The following is a 21,873-nucleotide window of genomic DNA, read 5'->3' as shown; positions in this document are numbered from 1 at the left end:
TCAGTCAATCTAATTTGTGCATGACACAAGTAATTTCTCCAACAATTGTTAACAGACAGATTATTACACCAACTTATAATGCACTATATCACAATTCCAGTGTGTCGTAAGTTTACATACACTTTATTTAGGGTGTTGGGGTTTAACCCTAGAGATGAACGTACAGACAATTAATGAAATCCGCGGAGTGGTTAACAAATTAGTTTTAATAAGTGTATGTTAACCAAGGAGTTTTAATAAGTGTATGTAACCTTCTGATTTCAATTGTCATCGAAATGGATGCCACTTGATCCTTTGTGTATCTCTCTAGAACAAGAGGAGAACGGGGGAGCCGAAGACAGCGAGGAAGAGCAGTGAGTTACCACTCCTCACATCCCCCTGCCTTTCCCGCATTGACTTCCTTTTTTCTAGACAGCCGCATAAATCATGGCCTCCGTCATTCACGCCACGGCAGGACGGGCTTGTTCCACTTCTCTGCGGCTGACCCCTCCTCTCTTTCCTTCCTCCTTCCTTCCTGTCCTCAGGCGCCCGGTCGCTCCACCCAGGAGGGCGTCTTCGTTCAGCTGGGAGTCCAGGCTGCAGGATGGTGAGAGGCTAATCTGACACCTGTGACACAGACGAAAACTTCACAGAACATCTTTTGTTGAATCAGGCTACTGGAGTATTAAGTGTACTACCACAGCCAAGAGGATACAATGTTTATTAAGTGTACTACCACAGCCAAGAGGATACAATGTTTATTAAGTGTACTACAGCCAAGACGATACAATGTTAGCCGTGTATCATATTATCATATTTTCACCAGAGGCTGTGTGTAGAGAGGAGGATGAAATGTAGAGGTTGACACCATTTGTCACTATGTTCTGGTGTTTACAAAGACTACTGTACATTATAATCTTTTGATTCTTTTCTTGACTAATCGATTGGTCGTTTGGTCTATAAAATGTCATAAAATGAAGGGAAAATGGCAATCACTTTTTCCCCAAAGCCCAAGATGAATGGCCTGCATTTATATAAATGGCCTGCATTTATATAGCGCTTTTATCCAAAGCGTTTACAATCAGTAGGTACATTCACCCATTCATACACCGATGGCGGCAGGGTACCACGCAGGGTGCTGGCACACCATCAGGAGCAATTTGGGGTTCAGTATCTTGCCCAAGGACACTTCGACATGCAGACTGGAGGAGGCGGGAATCGAACCACCGACCTCTTTTATCCAAAGCGATTGGTGGACAACCTGCTCTACCTCCTGAGCTACAGCCGCCCCCTATGACATCCTCAAATGTCTTCTTTTGTCCTGAACAACAGTCCACAACCCAAAGATAATCAGTTTACTGTCATAGAAGACTAAGGAAATCAGAAGATAGTCATATTTAAGAAGCTGGAATGAGAGAATTTAATTTAATTTATTTATTTTACTTGTCACTAAACGATTCAATCAATTATAAAATCAATTATGAAAATAGTTTGCAAATCGGTGATTGATTTTCTGCAGATCGACTAATCGATCAATCGACTAATAGTAGATTGACCGCCCTGTGACCTCTGTCCTCTCAGAGCCTCTGTACCAGACGTACCGCGCCACCGTCATCACCAAGGAGATCCGACGTCAGACAGTCTGCCGAAACATCAGCAAGACCAGCGCCGACTACGCCATGGACTGGACTTACCGACCCCGCTCTGGAACCGGGACTAGCACCGGAAGTGAAACAACTGGGATGGCCAATGGGGTACCCAGGGGCAGCCCTGTGTCCACACCAGGCCAGAGCACCCTGTGGCAGGACCTCCCGGCCGTACGGGAGAGCGGCGTGCTGGAGCAGCTCATCCCCGAACAGCGCAAGTACCAGGAGGTGAGTACAGGAGGGGATGGAGGTGTGACCATAGACTGTAAAAAAAAAAAAACGCACGCAGGGATGACGTATTTTTGTAGGGCTTACCCAGAAATCGCCGCCATGCTGGTTTGTAAGGGGAAAAGTGAATGGGGTTTCAGTATGGGGATTTCAGCTAAATGCAGGAAATAAGTTCACAAAAGTTTATGAAACAGTGAAGTTTGTGTTCAGCAAGATCGTCGTCACAAACGACGACCACTTTTATGACTTTTGAAGCGTAAAGCTCGTTTGTGGAGATGATCTTGCTGAACACAAACTTCGCTGTTTCATAAATGTTTGTGAACCACAGACCTTTAACTGAAATCCCCATACTAAAATCCCATAGCCTTTTCCCTTCACAAACCAGCATGGTGGCAATTTGCTACTTCTGGTACTCATTCCTGCGGTACTCTTATTGGTTTGTGGACTCCAGTTTGACATCTCAGGTTTGGCATTTTGACCGCTGCCATCTTTTCTTTTTGACATATTTAGTGACGTATCTGTATATTATATAGTCATATGTTATAGTGACGTGTGTGTAGCCATATTTGGACAAAGGGGGGTGCCCAGAGCCGCAGTGCCACCTGCTATTGGTCCGTGATCGGCGAGCTGCACGATCATTGGACAGGCGGCCTGTCAATCACGCCCAAAATAGTATTTTTGTATCATCTTATTTTACCCTTAATGGGTGAGGTACAGGTATATAAGAATTCACCCCCCGTACAGATGTCATGAAAGGTGAAACTAGCTATACAGACCAAAACCGTTTTTTTTAACCAGACTGTAAACATGTTTATTTCTGCTGTAAAGTCGGGCATTTTAACTTGGGGGTGAATGGGGAACAGCTCCCTTTTGAAGCCAGCCTCACGTGGCCATTCGAGGAACTGCCGTTTTTGGTACTTCTGCAATGCGACCAAACCAAACTGTCCCCTCTGGTGTGACGGGTAAGTGTCGGCAGGAGAGATGCTAATATCAGACAGACACTTATCTGGAGGCTGAGGTTCCTATCCTCCTCCCTGGCAGAGCATGTTCGAGGTGTTGTCGTCGGAGGCGTCCTACCTGCGCTCCCTGCGCGTCCTGACCGACCACTTCCTGGAGAGCCGGGAGCTGGAGGAGACGCTGATCATCAGGGACAGGAAGACCCTCTTCTCCAACGTCCTGAGGGTCCGCGAGGTCAGCGAGAGGTGAGGAACAGAGGGGGGATGAAGGAATGATGGGAAGAGCTGGAAGGAAGGAAGGAAAGGGATATACGGGGATAGTTTATGACTCGACTCGCCACGGGGTCACTTTGATGAGAGAGAGACCGACCGAAAGATAAGATACAGTATAAGGAGGTAAGTGGAGGGTCAAAAGAGTAAAGACTTGTGGGTACTGTAGTTTCTGAATTGAGTCTTAATTGTGGTCAAATAAAGCAGTGCTTCTTAAGCCTGGATTATGCTTGACGCTTTGGCCGGCCGCACGGAAATGAGAGACACGGAATCCGACGAGGAAACGTGTGGAGCTTGTATACTCTGTGTGGGTTTCTGCAGGCGGAATTGAGCGCGAGTCTTGAAAACTCCACTTTGTCCGCCCGTCCGCGTCCGCGTAGTTACAAATTTCGGCGTGCGCACGGCCGCTCGAAAACCGTCCGCACGGAGCCTTGGGGAGGGGCGTGTCTGCTGATTTGACGTCACTTTTCCACGCGGACACTCGCGTTCCTCGCTGATGCGGAAAGCATAATGAGACCTTTAACCTGGGGATTGGGACCCCAAAGGGGTCGCATGATAGTTTGGGGGAGTCGCAAAAAGATTGGAATAGGAAAAAAACATTCAGACTATATTTTAAATTTCTGTCTATTCTTTCACATTTTCTTACCATTTCTGCTTTTCTTGTGTAATACTGAAGTTTCCACTTCTAGGCCTCTAATAATTCATGAAACAAGCTAAAAGGACTATTTTTGGGGGTGACCTGTTCACCAGTCTTATACAGCCAGTGACTGGGGTCCCGAGTAGGCGTCACCTTTTTGAAGGGGCCAGGAGCCGAAAAGGTTGAAAACCACTGATTTAAAGCATGATAAGTCTTGAATCTAGCAGTTCTCTATGACTAGACAGGCTCCTACCAGGAGGTAACACATCGGTTTCCTTTCCCGTCTCACCCCCGCAGGTTCTTGAAGGACCTGGAGGACCGCATGGACGAGAGCCTGGTCTTCTCCGACATCTGTGACATCATCCACTACCACGCCCAGCACAACTTCCCCGCCTACATCGACTATGTCCGCAACCAGATCTACCAGGAGAAGACCTACACCACACTCATGTAAGAAGAAGAAACACTCAGTTCACACTCTCACGCAAGGAAATGGAAAAAAGCGGGCTCTGGTTGCGTGCTGCTCTCATCCACAACAATTTGAAATATGACTAAAAAACGAAGAGAGATCAGAGTAACAGAGTTAGTGTGTGTGTGCTTGTGTGTGTGTGTGTGTGTGTGTGTGCGTGTGCGTGCGTGCGTGTGCTTGTTTCCACAGGAGGAACAGCCCGCAGTTTGCTGCAGTCATCGCTCGTCTCCAGGAGTCGCCTCAGTGCCAGCGGCTGCCCTTCATGTCCTTCCTGCTGCTTCCCTTCCAGCGAATCACACGCATCAAGATGCTCATTGAGGTGAGCGGCATCTTGGGAACAGTAGTCCATTGCTGCCACAGCAGCCCAGTCGCCAGAATAAAATGTTGGCATTTTGTACGTTTCTGCGATCCACGTAAATGTAAAATAGGAACACTTCTGAACCAAAATACGGCGCATGTCACGTTTCTAGATACGTAAATCGCGATCGTTATACGCGTCATAGAGTCTAATGAGCATCTTGTGTTGAAGTACATCGCTGGCACCTAAGGGTGATGGGATGGGGGGGGGTTGGTGGAGCTGTAGCGTCCCCGTCTTACAAGTGACGGAACGCATGTTCGACTTCTGAGTGAGGCACGTCGTGTTTTTACTGTCGGTTTTACTCCCAAACCATAACCCTCACCTTAACCAAGTTGCTTTAGTTGCATAAACCTGCCAACTGCCAACATTGTTGTTTGAATGTTTGATTGGTGTGGCATGGCCTTAACAGTGATGAAGATATACAAAGCCATATGGTATGAGGAAGACATACAAGGTGTGGCGCTGGTTTGTCTTCTTCTATGAGGCGAAAGCAGGGAAGGTCAATTCTCAATAATTTAATGTTTTTCCCGAGTGCGTAACAGAATGCCACGGGATAGTCGTCACACTCTTGCATAACCGACCCCTCCGTCTCCTTCCCTCCTAGAAGCCATTGAAAAGCACTAGTTCATCACTTCTCCTTCCCTCCTAGAAGCCATTGAAAAGCACTAGTTCATCACTTCTCCTTCCCTCCTAGAAGCCATTGAAAAGCACTAGTTCATCACTTCTCCTTCCCTCCTAGAAGCCATTGAAAAGCACTAGTTCATCACTTCTCCTTCCCTCCTAGAAGCCATTGAAAAGCACTAGTTCATCACTTCTCCTTCCCTCCTAGATGCCATTGAAAAGCACTAGTTCATCACTTCTCCTTCCCTCCTAGAAGCCATTGAAAAGCACTAGTTCATCACTTCTCCTTCCCTCCTAGAAGCCATTGAAAAGCACTAGTTCATCACTTCTCCTTGCCTCCTAGATGCCATTGAAAAGCACTAGTTCATCACTTCTCCTTGCCTCCTAGAAGCCATTGAAAAGCACTAGTTCATCACGGTGTGTTGCTTTGTGGAATGTCCTCATTCCAGCATAATCTAAGCAAACACGCCGGCTAATCTCGCCCCCGACCTCACGACCCCTGTTTGCTTTTTGACGAGGGAAAAATGTATCTATATTGTTTGTCCGTGTTGTTTGTTCAGGTGCAAAAATAGAAAAGTTGTTTGGTCGTTGCAGAACATCTTGAAAAGAACAAAGGAGGGGACGAAAGAAGAGCAGACCGCCTCCAAGGCCTTGGACTCAGTGTCGAAGGTAAACGCCACTCACCCCCTGCACTCTTAACCATTGGTTCAGGCAACAAGTCCAGGTCATTTTTTTCATGTCGCTGGAAAAGCCATGTCACCGGCCTCCTCTATTGTCTGAGTGGAGGATTTCCTATTGAGCGAGTCACACGTGTCACTGGACAGTGAGTCACACATGTCACTGGGGACAATGGCCAAGTGAAACAGAGAGATTTTCTGCCATTTAACCAGCGAGAGGCTGTTTGTCAAAGGAATGAACCTGATAGTGCTGTTGAGAGAAAGAGCGTTTTTGTGTCACGAGAGAGGCGGGGTGAATGTGTTTTTGTTGTGTGTGTGTGTGTGTGTGTGTGTGCGTGTGTGTTTGTGTGTGTGTGTGTGTGTGTGTGTGTGTGTGTGTGTGTGTGTGTGTGTGTGTGTGTGTGTGTGTGTGTGAGAAAAGAAAAGAATCTCTTGACTGTTGGTTGCAAACTGTTGCAAATTGTCTCTTCCTCTCTGTCTCACGCTCACCGACGCACACAGATCATCGAGGAGTGCAACACGCAGGTGGGGAAGATGAAGCAGGTAGAGGAGCTGATCCACCTCTCCAAAACACTGGAGTTTGACAAGCTCAAGGTGGGTGAGCGCACGCATGCACGCTGACACACACACACACACGCGTGCGTGCGCAAAATGCTATAAGACACTACAGAGAAGTGATGGCATTCCTTTATGCACATGCAGGTATATGATTCCTTTCAGCATTTGCAGGATTTGTGTTTTTTTTGTCTGGATCACTTCCCCTGTATGTAATAATAATGTAAACAGTATACAAATACATAGCAAGTAAAAACCATATAAAAATAAAAGGGTTAGGTCAATAAGACAAAGGCACACATAAAACATCACATAGTGGTTAGTAACTAAGTAGCAGTCAAAACGGAAAGGAAAAATATAGAAACAACCGCTACCTTCGCTTTGCCTTCCTCTTTATTTGAATTTGATATGTTTGGCTGCGACCAACAGCTCTATAAGTCATGTGACCAGCAGCTCTATAAGTCACTCTGTTACTTGGTTGGTCGGTTGGTCCACAAAAAGGTGTGTGTCTGTGTTCATGCCAATTGGCTAAAAGGGGGGCGGTGGGGGGGACAAAGTGTGTGTGTGTGTGTGTGTGTGTGTGTGTGTGTGTGTGTGTGTGTGTGTGTGTGTGTGTGTGTGTGTGTGTGTGTGTGTGTGTGTGTGTGTGTGTGTGTGTGTGTGTTGGGAGGGGAGGGGAGGGATTTCTAAATGCAGGGTGGCAGCGTAGGATGGGCTGCCTCTGCCATCCCGCATTTTGGAAATTTGCATATTATGCGGTCGCAGCGATTTGCGAATTCGCGCTTGTTTGATGCCTTCTTTGCTTTCCCTTCTCATTTGGGTCGTCCCCCCGTTCCTCACCAGGCCATCCCCATCATCTCGCAGACACGCTATCTGGAGAAGAAGGGAGAGTTGCAGGAAATGTCCAAAGGAGGAACTCTCTTCAACATGAGAGCCAAGTTCACCCCTGTCCACCTCTTCCTCTTCAATGATCTGCTCATCCTCGCTGCCAAGAAGGGGTCAGTCAGAAGCCCGAGCCTCAACACAAACGAAAACATTTACACAAGCACATATACAACCTACGATACAGCACACTTCACATATACAACCTAGGATACAGTACACTTCACATATACAACCTACGATACAGTACACTTCACATATACTGTACAACCCACGATACAGTACACTTCACATATACTGTACAACCCACGATACAGTACACTTCACATATACTGTACAACCCACGATACAGTACACTTCACATATACTGTACAACCCACGATACAGTACACTTCGTACTGTCGGACATCTTTGGGTTGGGTTGGAGCCAGGGCTAAATCAACAGTACGGCCAGATGTCCAGCCCTAAACAAACTGCTAGTAAGCCTTATTCAAGCAGCAGCTGTAATCTCCTCTTCCTGAAGATAAACAACTTGATACTGCACTCCCCACAACGATTTTATTAAGATTGTGTACCAGATTCTGAACAGCTGTAGCCTGGTTCAAACTGAACAGCTGTAGCCTGGTTCAAACTGAACAGCTGTACTGAACAGCTGTAGGCTGGTTCAAACTGAACAGCTGTACTGAACAGCTGTAGGTTGGTTCAAACTGAACAGCTGTAGGCTGGTCCAAAGCATCCTGATCACGTGATCTCACATTCTGCTTCGCCCTACGTGTCAGTCTGGACTCCAATCCGTCCACGGTGATTTCAGCGGGTGGGAGTACTTGCCTTGCCAGACAACTCCTGCAGCCAATCAGCGTCGCCTAATCCAGTCCTTCAGCCAATCGGCGTCGGATCCAGTCAAATCCGAATCAGAACAACGGCGAAAGCGTCATTTTTCCGCAGAGAAACTCCACTGGTGCATACGCTTTGTTCTAGTTTAATTGTTGTCACTGAGTCTATTTCTGCAATAACTGCACTTACGGCTGTGTTTGCTCTACTAACGTTAACGCTACCGCTCGTTGCTTTGGGAGACGCCATTACTGTTTTGCCAGCAGGCATCCCTGATTGGCCGGCTACCTTGTCAACTACGAGGCAGCTCCCCTGATTGGCCCGCGGACTTTGTAATTTCCTAAAATCTCTGCGGCTGGGCCGGAGACCCAATCTGGGAACCCAGAGTGTATTTTTATTTGAAAAATTGACTCTGGGACAGCCCTACTGTACCTTTTCCCCCAGCTTCCTTCCATCACTTCCTTTTCCATGTCCGTGCTCCACTGTTTACAGTCTGAATAGCAATTTGCGCCGCGACTTTGGCGATACTACTCGTCACAACAACTACACCTCCAGTCATTTTCCACTGTTGTTGTGAGACGAGTTGACGTCTTCTATGCAGGGTGTTTATGCGTTAACGTCATTAGAAACGGACGCGGAAAAGGAAGTGACGGTGGCAGGAGAGGCGCTCTGTACAGGAAGCTGGGAAAAAAGGTAGGGCTGTCCCGGAGTCTATTTTTCAAATAAAAATACACTCTGGGTTCCCAGATTGCTGGAGACCAGACTGACCCATAGAACAAAACAAAATGCGAGTTAATGTGATCAGGATGGGTCACCAGGTTAGAACACCTGCACTTTCACAGTTAAATGAGTGTGTAGTTTATACTCTGAAGCCTTCTGCTAGACAACGCTGAGATGAGAAAGCGAGCTGGCAGGGTGACAGGGGTCTCTGGACTCATCTCAGGGTTTAGCTGGATGTTTTAGGACGCTACTGAAAGGAGTTTGTGCAGAGCATGATTCTCCCAGCGGTCTAACTGCCAATGTCGTGCCGTGGAGAATGTGACTGCTCACCACATCCACAACCACAATAAAGGTGGGCCGTACTCTAAAACTTCCTTGATGGCCACTTGAGCGACTCCAAACTTCCTCAAATGTAGACGTGTAATAGGAAGTGGTGTGGTGTAGAGTGAGAAGAAAAGCAGAAATGATCTATTCCAGTATGGCAACACCAAGAGCAGAAAATACGACTCAACGAAATATATAGATTTCCTCAAAATGAAGTTGGAATTGGTTTCACAACTCAGAGTGGGGCAAGAGACCATTTTGTGTCCATGTCCATACTGTACATACAGCATGTAGGTGTTTTTCAGGGAGCCACCTATTTGTTTGATTCTTCTTCCCCACCACTATAGATAACCCTACCATTACTCTAAAATGGGAAGTATGGAGAACAAAGTTATGCCACTTTTTTCCAACAATGGTGTGAACAACTTCATCGGCACACACCGGTTTGTCAAGTGAAGGGGGAGAACTACACAAACTACACAAACCTTTCACTGTCATATTCATAAAAACACGACTTACCCTACTTTTCGCTGAACAGTACGGAGCGTTTTGTGGTGCTGGACCACGCCCATCGCTCACTGGTGCAGGTGCAGGGGGCAGAGGAGGGGGCCAGCGGGCCTAGCCCCTACGAGCACTGCTTCAGCCTCACACTGCTGGAGAACCACCAGGGACGCATGATGGAGAGGCTGCTCAAAGCCCCCTCCCAGTGAGTAGGCCTGTGTGTGTGTGTGTGTGTGTGTGTGTGTGTGTGTGTGTGTGTGTGTGTGTGTGTGTGTGTGTGTGTGTGTGTGTGTGTGTGTGTGTGTGTGTGTGTGTGTGTGTGTGTGTGTGTGTGTGTGTGTGTGCGTGCGTGCGTGCGTGCGTGCGTGCGCGCGTGTGTGGTGTGTGCGTCTGTGTGAATCTACATTCATGTGTTTGAGTGTGTATGCACCAAGTATGTATTGCATGTACAAATACTAGACACCTGTGTTTCACAATAAAGTGAATACTTTGTTGGGACCACTAGGAATACACACAAACTAAATGTTAGAAAGTGCTTATATAATATAAGGAAAGGCAAAAATATAGATATTAAACTAGAAGGGCACTCGCATGCAATTATTGCTTGTTTGTGAGTCGGCTCTGCCCCAAAATGTAATGGGTTGTTCTTCCTTGGACCATGCTACACCCTGCACCGAAAACATAGCCACCTTAGCGGAGGTAATTATCAAAATTGGCAGAAATAAAATGGCCTGTTCATGGGTGTTGGGAAGTTAAACAGAATATGAGATAAATCAAGGAGACCAGTATAAAAAAAAATCTAAAAAAGTTGCATGTCTTATTCCAACCCATTTTATACTCTTTACATTTGTACATCTATATCTCTATATAAATTTGGCAATGTGGGCATTGTTTCAATTTTGTGTCCTGGAAGTGATGTCACTCAACTGCAAGTGATGTCATCAGTGATGTCATAAGGGGGCACACACACAGAGACATTGTGACGTCATAAGACTGATGATGTCATCAGTGATGTCATAAGGGGGCATACACCCACCCACTGATGATGTCATTAGTGATGTCATAAGGGGGCACACACACACACACACACACACCCGCACCGCACACATGTAAACGTAAAGGGATACACCACTTTTTTGGAAGTTTAGCTCATTTGCCACATCCCCCCCACATAACCAAGATACACCATGCCTTACCGGCACTGTCCGCTCAGTTTACAGTGAGCTACAGTCGTGAAGTTAGTAATTATCGCCATAGAATGGAGGCTAATGGTACAGCTGTTAAAAATCTGCCAAAACACACATCTCACTGCACATAATCTGCCTTTTTGGAAGGAAAAGAGGTCGGCGGCCAGGTTTGGAAAGTAGTGCCGGCTACCTCTTTTCCTTCCAAAAAGACCAATTATGTGCATTTTGGATTAATATTTCATTGTGTGGTGAGTACCCGAAGCACACACAATGTATTTTGGTGCCATGAGATGTGTGTTTTGGCAGATTTTTAACAGCTGTACCATTAGCCTCCATTCTATGGCGATAATTACTAACTTCACGACTGTAGCTCACTGTAAACTGAGCGGACAGTGCCGGTAAGGCATGGTGTATCTTGGTTATGTGGGGGGGATGTGGCAAATGAGCTAAACTTCCAAAAAAGTGGTGTATCCCTTGTGAGCAACACACACACACACACACACACACACGTGCCAATAGGGCAGGCAAGGCCACGCAGCAGCCGAGCCATGGTGCAGGTACAGCTCGGCGAGCTGCAGGGCGGGCGATAGCGAGCCCGCACAGCGGGGCAAGCCTAGGAATCAAGTTACTAAAAACAGACAAGGGAAACACAAAATGAGCATTTAGTGACGCAACATCAGGCACTTACTGTAGTCATGTAATGAGTCCGAGGCCCAGTTACGTTGTTCAGCTCCCGCTCTCTGTCAACAGTTACTTTACGTTGTTCAGCTCCCGCTCTCTGTCAACTATTACTTTACGTTGTTCAGCTCCCGCTCTCTGTCAACAGTTACTTTACGTTGTTCAGCTCCCGCTCTCTGTCAACAGTTACTTTACGTTGTTCAGCTCCCGCTCTCTGTCAACAGTTACTTTACGTTGTTCAGCTCCCGCTCTCTGTCAACAGTTACTTTACGTTGTTCAGCTCCCGCTCTCTGTCAACAGTTACTTTACGTTGTTCAGCTCCCGCTCTCTGTCAACAGTTACTTTACGTTGTTCAGCTCCCGCTCTCTGTCAACAGTTACTTTACGTTGTTCAGCTCCCGCTCTCTGTCAACAGTTACTTTACGTTGTTCAGCTCCCACTCTCTGTCAACAGTTACTTTACGTTGTTCAGCTCCCGCTCTCTGTCAACAGTTACTTTACGTTGTTCAGCTCCCGCTCTCTGTCAACAGGTCTGACATGCACAGATGGATGGCAGCCTTCCCCAACCCCACCAACCCAGACGGAGATGAAGAGGAGGTGATTTATGAGGACTGGGGTGAGGACACATGCAGAGTGATGCATCTATTTTTGTCTTCCACAAATTACACTATATGGTGAGTGTCTTATGTGTGTGCGTGTGTGCGCGTGTGCGTGTGTGTGTGTGTGTGTGTGTGTGCGTGAGCGTGCGTGCGTGTGTGTGTCAGATTGTCCCCAGGTGCAGTGTGTGGACCAGTACATGGCCCAGCAGGCGGACGAGCTCACGCTGGAGCCCACTGAGATCATCAACGTCTTACGCAAAACCAACGAGGGTAAGAAGACAGAGGCGAGCCGAGGCCTCAGGGTCGATGGCTGTTTAGTGGTGGTGGGACTGTCCTTAGCTGACGCCAAGGACTAGGGATGGGAATCGAGAACCGGTTCCAGTTTAGAACCGATTCCAAATTGTCCAATCACCTGGAGTCGTATGCCTCCCAGGTGATCGATTCATTTTATCGATGCCACCATGTTTTTCTGCGTCTCCGTCATCGTGATTGGTTGGAGGCTGCTGGCGGTTGGGGAACAAACATTACGTGTGAACACAGCTCTGAGGGTGGAAACACCAGCAATACTGTATATTTGAAACATCTTATATCCTTTTAGGAAAACGAGCATTGCAATTTATTTTGACATGTTCAAATGTTACGAGGCAGGCATTCTACACTGTTCAGACTCGAGAGAAAGTAAAACAGACAGAATCGGACCGATAAGCAGAATCAATAATGGCACTGGTAGCAATAAATTCTGATCAATTCCCATCCCTACCGAGGAGACAAGCTGGTCTGCAAATGTAATACAAAGCCTAAAGCGATACGCCCGATAGCCTCTCTATTCATATCAAATTGTCACAGGACATTTTTCCATTTGTCTGACTTCTGACGTTATGAGTGTGCGCTGATTTGGACGGTCTGGTTGTGAGAGTTTAAAATAGTCAGTTTTCCGATTGATAAAGTAGAATGTACTGACTCATATTTAACACACCCTCCTACTCTGCCTGTACACCCTGATCCTTACAATCGCTTGCTTCGATCCTCAACCCTCCAACCTTAGCAGTTTATTGATTTTGTGACAATGATTTTGCATGAACAATACAGAAACCTTCCCCCTATGTATGTCCTCCTCCCCCCCTCCTCCTCCTCCTCCTCCTCCTCCTCCTCCTCCCCGTTCCTCCCATGTTTCCACAGGCTGGTACGAGGGCATCCGCCTGTCAGACGGCCAGAAGGGCTGGTTCCCCGTAGCCAATGTTCTGGAGATCACCAATGAGCACGTGAGGCGACGCAACCTCCGGGAGCGCTACAGAGTCATGCAGGCCGCGAGCATCGTCGCCAACGCCAAGAGCCGCACCGTTTCTTAAGAGTCACCCGGACCGAGGAGGATGTTTACAAAAGGCTGCTTACTCACTCCCGGGAAAGTGAAAGGAGTGCGTTTCTGAGCAACTTTGTACAAAGATGATTCTGGGAGGTTATGGGTTAACTGTCGGCTTCTACGAACCAGGAAATGAAACGTAAAAGGAGAACAATGACGGGGATGAGACATTGCATTACTGAACGAGACCTGGATTTCAACTGACCAATAGTCACCCTATTTATACTACGTGTGTGTGTGTGTGTGTGTGTGTGTGTGTGTGTGTGTGTGTGTGTGTGTGTGTGTGTGTGTGTGTGTGTGTGTGTGTCTTGTGCCGAAGTAGTTGGGACACTTCAAGTGGATCATTCACTATAGAGAGGTAAAGTGACCGCCTACTTCCTGCTTCAGCACTGTACCAGAGATTTTTATCCGCCATTTATTTTCCCATAGACATTCAGTAAAATGCTTATAAAAATAGTTTTACTTGGTCAAACCAAACGGCTCAGCTATATTTAGAATCGGGAGAGACCATAGAACATTTCACCAACTACATCGAAAAAATATTTTCTTTCAAATCCGCAATTGTTTTACGTTTTGGTCCGAGTAAAATGTTATGCGGTCTCTCCTGTTTCTAAATATAGCTGAACCGTTTGGTTTGAACAAGTACAACTATTTTTTATAAGCATTTTACGAAATGTCTATGCGAAAATAAATGGCGGATGAAAATCTCTGGTACAGTGCTGAAGCAGGAAGTAGGCGGTCACTTTGCCTCGCTATACCTGTGTGTGACGTATGCATGGATGCATTCATAGAGAATGAAAGAGCAGCATGGGTCAGCATAACTGGTGTAGAATTTCTTCTCGTGTGTATGCAGTCCTGCATTAACACATCGGACTCCCCCAGGCGCCGATGTGGGAAGTGCCAATTTAAAATGGCCGTCACCCTACCGGATGTGGACAATTATCAGAAACTGCTGCAGAGAGGTGTCCAGAGGTTGTTCCATTTACACACCTACAACAGACTTCTCCTGTCACTACTCATGCGTACAAGTTAATTATGGCATTCCTACAATACCTGGCAACCTGTCAACAAGGTGGATGAATACTGGATATGGCGCATACACCATCAATACACATTACAAGAACCTTGGAAAATAGTCGAGTTGGGGGGCGGGTTCTATTCTCTCAAGAAATCTATTCAGGAAGTGCCTTTGAATCAGTTCCACAAGATCTATTCCTTTTTACAAGTCACTCAGATCACACAACCGTACAGCAAGACTTCCATTAGGATCAACTCAAGCACAAGAGAATATTTCTATCGACTAGCATGTCAGCCATTGTCACTGGCCATTGTGGCATAATGGCGCCCCCTGTAGCTTGCTGTCTATATGAAAACAATATGTGGATGATGTGCTGTAAATGTATGCTGTAAATATGGTTTGAGTGGGGAAGGGGGTTTAGTCTCCATCAAAACAGTAGTGCTCTTAATAAAAAAAACTTTTTCACTGGAAGGTGTTCATTTATGCTCAACAAACGTTCCAGCTGAGAAACATTTTTATTAAATACTGACAGTAAGAAAAGTACAATGTGCAATACTAGCTGGATGTACAACAAATATCAAGTTTGTTTTCAAGTGAGAAATAAAAAGTGACAATCCTAAAAATAAAAATAAAATCAAACGAATCAAATTGAATAGGTACAAACTGTACAAACATTTTCAGAACAGTCAGTGCAAAAAAAGCAGGGCATTCAGCACAGTAAACACAAAGCCCGCCTCGTTTCTAACATGAGGTAGGTGATCAGTAAGGTGCTATAAAAAAATAACCCGGCCCGAAGCTTTTAAAACTAGTCACTCTGGAGGCTCAGCAGTGCGTACACAGCAGCCCCCTCGGACTCCGACAACTTCCCCACCCTCGCCACCAAATCTCCAAAGAGCATGCACTCTCTCTCCACCTCCGGGTGTGAAGACAGTGAAGACACCGGTAGAGATGATGCCAGAGGAGGAACATCACCGGCGCTTTCTGTGGGACCCTCTTGAAGCGCGTACGGCAGATGGTCAGGAGGTGTTGCCGCTGGTCCGCGCTGGTCTCCCTCCGACAGGCTTAAGCGAGTCAAGGGGGTCCTCGCTGCCTCGAGCTCCGCGTCTGACCAACGTCGTCCCTGATGCAACGGACTGCCCAACATGGCCGCCCGCGGATGCTGCGCAGCACTATGGAAGAGCTCGCCCGTTTGCTCGGCTGAAGCGGGGCGGCTGGGGGACGGGCTGAGGTCCATGTCCATGTCACCCAGTGACTCGACACTGCTGGACGGGTCATTCTGGGGCGCAACGACAAAGGCCCCGTCGCCATGTCTTTGTATAGGCTGTTGGTAGTGCAGTTTCAGGAGGTTGGTAACAGCCTGGTCTTCCTCCTGGGTAAGCTGGAGAACGGCCCTGTTGGGTGGCACGCGTGGGCGTATGGGTCGCATTCTCCAGGTGGGCCTGCCCAGATCCCGGGTGGGGTGTGGCCCGGATCTGAATGGGTCCGGCCGGTTTGGCGGGGCGGGGCGGCTGGACATTCTTGGTGCTGGGGTGTTGAGTTGGTAGAGCTCATACAGCTGCAGAGATGGGTGGTAAGAGGAAGTTTAAAGTTTAGAGAAGTGTTCATATCTGACACCAAAATGTCATTTGAGCAAATCGAGCAAATCTACTCTGTTTTAGAGGGGATGGGATGCTCTTCTCTATTGCAATACCTCTTTGTGATTTAGGCTGATTAAGCCGATGTATGTTTGTTAAATTCCTGCCTAATGCAACTTTAAAAACTCAGTTATATATCCCAGCTAGCCACAATTTAACAAGCTCAAACTGCTCCACGTTGCATTGTTTATATGCAGCGACGCCATTTTTCCAACTTATTTTAGGCACAATTTCCATTAATTTCTAATAGAGTGGAGACTCTGGAGATGATGCGCCACTTGTCCTTTCTCCCTACTTATACTCCCACCACTTACTCTGGAGATGACGTGCCACTTGTCCTCGTCTACTTATACCCCTATACATAATCCTCAGCCAGGAAGGATGACATCACAATTGCTGGAGTGACATCACTGATGACAGAGGGCGGTGAAGAAAGCAAGTCAGATCGCGAGGGACTCAACTCATAACCTCAGCACTTGCTTTCAGATCCTGCCCTCTGGTAGGAGATATGCTGCCCCTATATTTAAAACTAACAGGGGGAGGGCCAGCTTCATCCCCTCTGCTATTAGGCTCCTTAACAAACATAGCCCCGCTAAACCCCCCGCCCCTCCCCTCCATGAGGGAAACCTGGCCCTGTTGTGTGCTACCCCCCCCCCCCCCCTCCTTTTTTAGGTAGGCATACAGGTGCACAGAACTTTTAGAGTAATTATGTATTATTTTTTTTGTGGTATTTTGTATGCTGTGATCTATTCACTTTTTTAGATATTGTCTTGTTTTCGCTGTACTGACCTTAACAAAGTGAATTTCCCTTGTGGACAATAAAGTACAACTTGACTTGACATCACAATTGCCCAACATCACTGATGACAGCAATGATGACATCACAATTGCTCAAGTGACATAACTGATGACATCACAATCGTGACTGAACCACACCGCCGCCAACCACAGAGCCACCCATTTAGCCAATTTTAACTGAGATAGGTTTGATTTTCTTGCACCCTCCCCTTTCCCTGCTTTCTCGTGCTGTGCTGACAACTTCATCATGCTTTCATCATGATTTCCCTCAAATGAAAACAGGGCCATGTAACAGTGGAGCCAAATGCACCGACTCTCCATCTACATCCAGAGACAAAAACACACCATCTCCTGCTTTGCCCTCGGTCTCAATCTCCTCCCAATCCCCGCCCAGTCGGGTCTTACCCCCTTGTTCACACGGGAGTAGAACTGAAGCTTGAGGCAGGCACAAGCTGAAGTGACGCCTGACCGTTCACATGAGAAGCCTTCTCTTTTCCGCGTGATTTCTAACCCCACATAGGATAAGCAATAACCACGCCCTGTGGCGCCGGGATTGGCCAGGAGCGTTGTCTTCTTCTTTTGACAGCTGGAATCTCCCACACCACAAACACTGGAGGACACGCAGCCCAGCGATTTCATGAACTAACTGAATAGCTCTTGAGAACGGACAGCGATTTCGAGAGCATAATAATTGTAATCTACACAATGTACACAATCTACAAAAACATGCAATAATATAAACGGTGTTGTGTTCACGTTCATAGCTCATATAATATAATGTATCATATCGTTAATTTCAAGCTCAATTCTTACCCAGAGAAAAGGTACAGCACTGAAAATGTAACAAAAACACCGTTTATATTATTGCATGTTTTTGTAGATTGTGTACATTGTGTAGATTACAATTATTATGCTCTCGAAATCGCTGTCCGTTCTCAAGAGCTATTCAGTTGGTTCATGAAATCGCTGGGCTGCGTGCCCTCCAGTGTTGCTCCTGGCCAATCCCGGCGCCCAGGGGCGGACTGGGATCATAATTCAGGCCGGGCATTAGATACCAAGCAGGCCAGGCCAATACGGGCCGACGCGCGTGCCGGCGTCCGAAGGGCGGCGGCGAAAAATTTGGGTCGTTCGAAGCTCAATTTGGGCTGTTTGAAGCCCGATTTGGGCCGTTTGAAGCCCAATTTGGGCCGTTTGAAGCCAGATTTGGGTCGTTTAAAGCCAGATTTGGGCTGTTTGAAGCCCGATTTGGGCCGTTTGAAGCCCAATTTCTGTATGCAAATTTTTTTTTACCTTTTATCTTACTTTTTATTTATTTTTATTTTTACTTATTTTTTATGTATTTCTAAAACCAACTGTTTACACATGCACCCTATGCACTTTACATGTGTATAAACAATGTTGCGTCCTGCACCCTTGCGGCTCAGATCCATGTACGCTGAGGGACACGAGGAACCAAATGCACTATCTCGGTCTGATCACACTGAGCTCCCTTCCTATTTCCCTTCTTGTGTATGTATGTATTTTGTATTTTGTGACCGAAATGAAATACAATATGTTTACTTGCAACGGTGATGAACTGTAGAAACTGAATTGCCCCCCGGGGATAAATAAAGTTTTCTCAACTCAACTCAACTCAACTCAACTCAACTCAATTTGGGCCGTTTGAAGCCCAATTTGGGCCAAGTCCAATTTTACAATGAGATGCACCCACTTTAAACCTGAATAAAGTAATAAAACCACTAGTAAACCAGTAGGCGGCGCCTGGCCTGCTGTTCAGTGAGTGGCCTGGCCTGGCCTGCCAAAAAAAAAAAAAAAATTTTTTTTTTTGGCAGGCCAGGCCAGGCCAGGCCACCGGGCATTTGCCCGACGTGCCCGATTATGCAGTCCGCCACTGCCGGCGCCACAGGGCGTGGTTATTGCTTATCCTATGTGGGGTTAGAAATCACGCCTCTTTTCCTCTCAGCGCCTCCTCGGCGCGCCTTGAACCCACCCGCCCACAACTCCCATTGACTTCATGCCTGGCAGCTTCAAGCTTCACGCGTCACGCTTGGAAAATAGGCGTGAATATCCTGAACGATCGCTTGAGCACGGCGTGAGCTTCTTGTGTGAACGGTTAGGCGTCAGTTCAGCTTGAGCCTGCCTCAAGCTTCAGCTCTGCTACGTTCGGCGTCCTGTGTGAACAAGGGCTTAGCTCTGTCTGACAGGACAGAGCCAATCTTATGAAATGACCCAGTCTGTCTGAGCCCCTCCATAAGCTCTACCCCCACCCGAGGGCACCGAGGCCAGGCTCCCCCCCGGGAAACAATGTAGGGGACCCCCCCCCCCCACATGTGTTCATTCATTCTCCTAATCTGTGGTAATCTGGATAAACGTTTGAAAGGGGGCATTACTGTACGTCTCACATGCGTCATGATTTGCAATGATACCGAGGTAAACACCAGCTCTGCCCTTTCCCTTTCACTGCAGAGGAGGCTACGTTTCGCCACATTTCACACTGAAGTTTGAATACTGCGTGGTGTGTCTTATACCGAGTCAATTCTAAGTGGTTTTGTCACTAGCATTTGAAGCAGGACTTTACTTCTATTCAGTCAGGTCTCAGTGTTGAGTCTGCTCTTGAAAAGTCTTGACGTCCCAGACTTGTCTCTCTCTTATGGCTATTTTGACCAAAAAAAAATTGTATCGTGTATTTTTTTCCCCAGCAATGCAAAAAATGTAAGGGGTTTGAACCCGTGCACTGTATGCGATGGTTCTCAAACTTCAATGCATTGATTTGTCAATTCCTATACATTGATTATTTGGATAGGTTGAGGGGTATAGTTAGTTTAGACTAGATTTTGCACATAAGTCTAGACAGGATGTCCGTTTCCTCGAGAAACTCCTTAATCATTATTTTAGCTTTTGGGAAGACATTTACATAGTTGGACTTGAATACAATTCAGTTTGCTCTGGTCTCGACTCCATTTGGACCTGGTCGACTCTAAACTCAACTGGCCCTGGTCTTGGAATTGACTTGGACTCAACTGGTGGTCTTGGCTACAGCCGTGATGTCAGCACTTACAGTAGTTAATGACCAAAATGCCATCCATTTTTGGTAGAATAAAATATTACCAAGTGTTTCCTACATCTCTAAATGAAGAGATTCCAGTCTGTGTACAGGGTTGTTCATTTTGCATCCAAGAATGTATGCTATACCCATTCCCATCCGTTATATGGTACCATGAGTTTTGGGGTTATAAATAATTGTGAAGGGAAGTGTAACCAACTGATGGACTTCATTGGGCTTGTGAACTCCCAACATTGTGCACACTCACCCTCAAGTCGGTCACTATGTTGGGGATCCTTCTCCCACCACAGGGGTCAGTGTAGAATAACTCGGGTGGGATTATGGCAGGGACAACTGTGGAAGAGACAGTTAGTCTATGGATGTTAAGGGCGGTTTAAATTGAAAACGCATTGGGTTGAGAGTGTTCACCCGTGTGCCTGATGCAATCCGGCTGCCGCGGAGCTGCTCCTGTTGACATGTACAGAGGCATGAAGGAGGGGTGGTTCAGGGTTCTGCTGGAGAGAGGGGGCACCACAGCCTGCCTCGGCCTCTGCATGGGACACACCAACAACACAACCAACGTTGTAGCTAATATAATCACCATCTTACAGGCCTTACTTTCCAGTCAAGTCAAAGGCGATTGATTTTGAAGCGATAGAAAAACTCACGGCAAAACCCTCTTGCTGGTCGGCCATGTTTGCTGTTGTTTATCTTCGTATTTGCAGTGCCAAGAAACGTGCAGCGGAAAGTTGCCGTGCAGGCTTTGCGTTACCTTGTGGCTGGGAAAGTGACCGCTAGCGCCCCCTGCTGGCCGCGTTAATCCCTGAGGTGAGGTAGAGGCGAGGCGTGTAGGCTCTAGGCTGGCTTTACACTGAAACTTCGCGCAACTTTATTTGGTGAAACTGCAGGTGAATGTTGCAAATGATTTGCATGGTCACTTGAAACTTCTCAAACTCAGCTGCAACAGTTGCAAAACTCTCAACTTTGTGAAAGTTGCATGCAATAGCCAATCAAAATGCTGATAAGGCGAATGCACTATGACTTCCGGGACAGCCATACTGAAAGAAAGTAGGCAGCGGCAGAAGAAACCCTGACACAACACATCCGAATTGATATTATCCATCTAGAAAATGATACAAAAGATGCAAAGATTAGAACAATGAGAGGAAAAACGGAATGAAATATCAATCCAACTAGTTTTAGCGTAACAAATACCATGCTGCATGAGACTATTTTTGAATTGCTTTGTGCAAATGTCAAGTTGCATGAAAATTGTCATGCTATTTGCAACTATAGTTGCCTGAAAGTTTCACCCAGATCGTTTATTTTCTATGACCAATCAATATTGTTGCCTAATTAAATTCAATGAGTAGGCTACTGTAGAATTTCCACATAAGCTAAGGCTATCCTCCACCCAATATTACATTCACCCACAAAAGGGATGACATGGATTTGTCAATTTAGTTAAATTATTAATTGAATCCTAAATCAAGTGGATAAAACTAATTAGGTGGTCAGTAGCCATGTAGGGCCTTCACATGATTGAATTGACCAGCCACAGAGTTCCTGACTGTTGAGGGTATAATTGGTTTCTTTGCTTTTCTGCCAATGACAAATTTCACAGCGCCACCAACTATTTATGCATATGTACATGCATTGCTGTGTGAAAGACTGTCCCTCCTGTAACTTTATACAAACTTACAATTGATAAGCCCGACAGCCAAGCTAAAGAGCAGAACCGGGGGCATGGGCTTTAAACCACATGTATTATGTCCCCATCTGATGGCATTTGAAGCCAATTAGTGCATGTTACTCATCATGTATTAGTCCTAAAAGTTATCTGAAAGCTAACATTTTAGTCAAGTCAAAGTTGTAATCACAACCCAAGCCCCTGCTGAAGTCCT

The 21,873-nt window shown here is 46.6% G+C and overlaps 1 protein-coding gene across 1 annotated transcript in view; it reads left to right on the top strand.

Annotated features, from left to right (window-relative positions):
- arhgef15b (Rho guanine nucleotide exchange factor 15b) overlaps nt 1-14,932 on the top strand; it is a 30,382-nt gene extending 15,450 nt beyond the window's left edge. The window contains exons 4-16 of the mRNA XM_083639603.1: nt 311-353; nt 525-586; nt 1,561-1,853; nt 2,895-3,055; nt 4,014-4,166; nt 4,375-4,504; nt 5,759-5,833; nt 6,343-6,435; nt 7,240-7,394; nt 9,692-9,859; nt 12,048-12,133; nt 12,282-12,386; nt 13,296-14,932. Coding sequence (XP_083495729.1) covers nt 311-353; nt 525-586; nt 1,561-1,853; nt 2,895-3,055; nt 4,014-4,166; nt 4,375-4,504; nt 5,759-5,833; nt 6,343-6,435; nt 7,240-7,394; nt 9,692-9,859; nt 12,048-12,133; nt 12,282-12,386; nt 13,296-13,465 — 1,694 coding nt within the window. The 3' untranslated portion in view covers nt 13,466-14,932. The remainder of the gene's footprint in view (nt 1-310; nt 354-524; nt 587-1,560; nt 1,854-2,894; nt 3,056-4,013; nt 4,167-4,374; nt 4,505-5,758; nt 5,834-6,342; nt 6,436-7,239; nt 7,395-9,691; nt 9,860-12,047; nt 12,134-12,281; nt 12,387-13,295) is intronic.
- Nucleotides 14,933-21,873: the final 6,941 nt, after the last annotated feature.

This window comes from Poromitra crassiceps (assembly GCF_964638095.1).
Source record: "Poromitra crassiceps genome assembly, chromosome: 7".
NCBI classification, from domain to species: domain Eukaryota; kingdom Metazoa; phylum Chordata; class Actinopteri; order Beryciformes; family Melamphaidae; genus Poromitra; species Poromitra crassiceps.
This window is presented reverse-complemented; position numbering and strand designations above follow the sequence as displayed.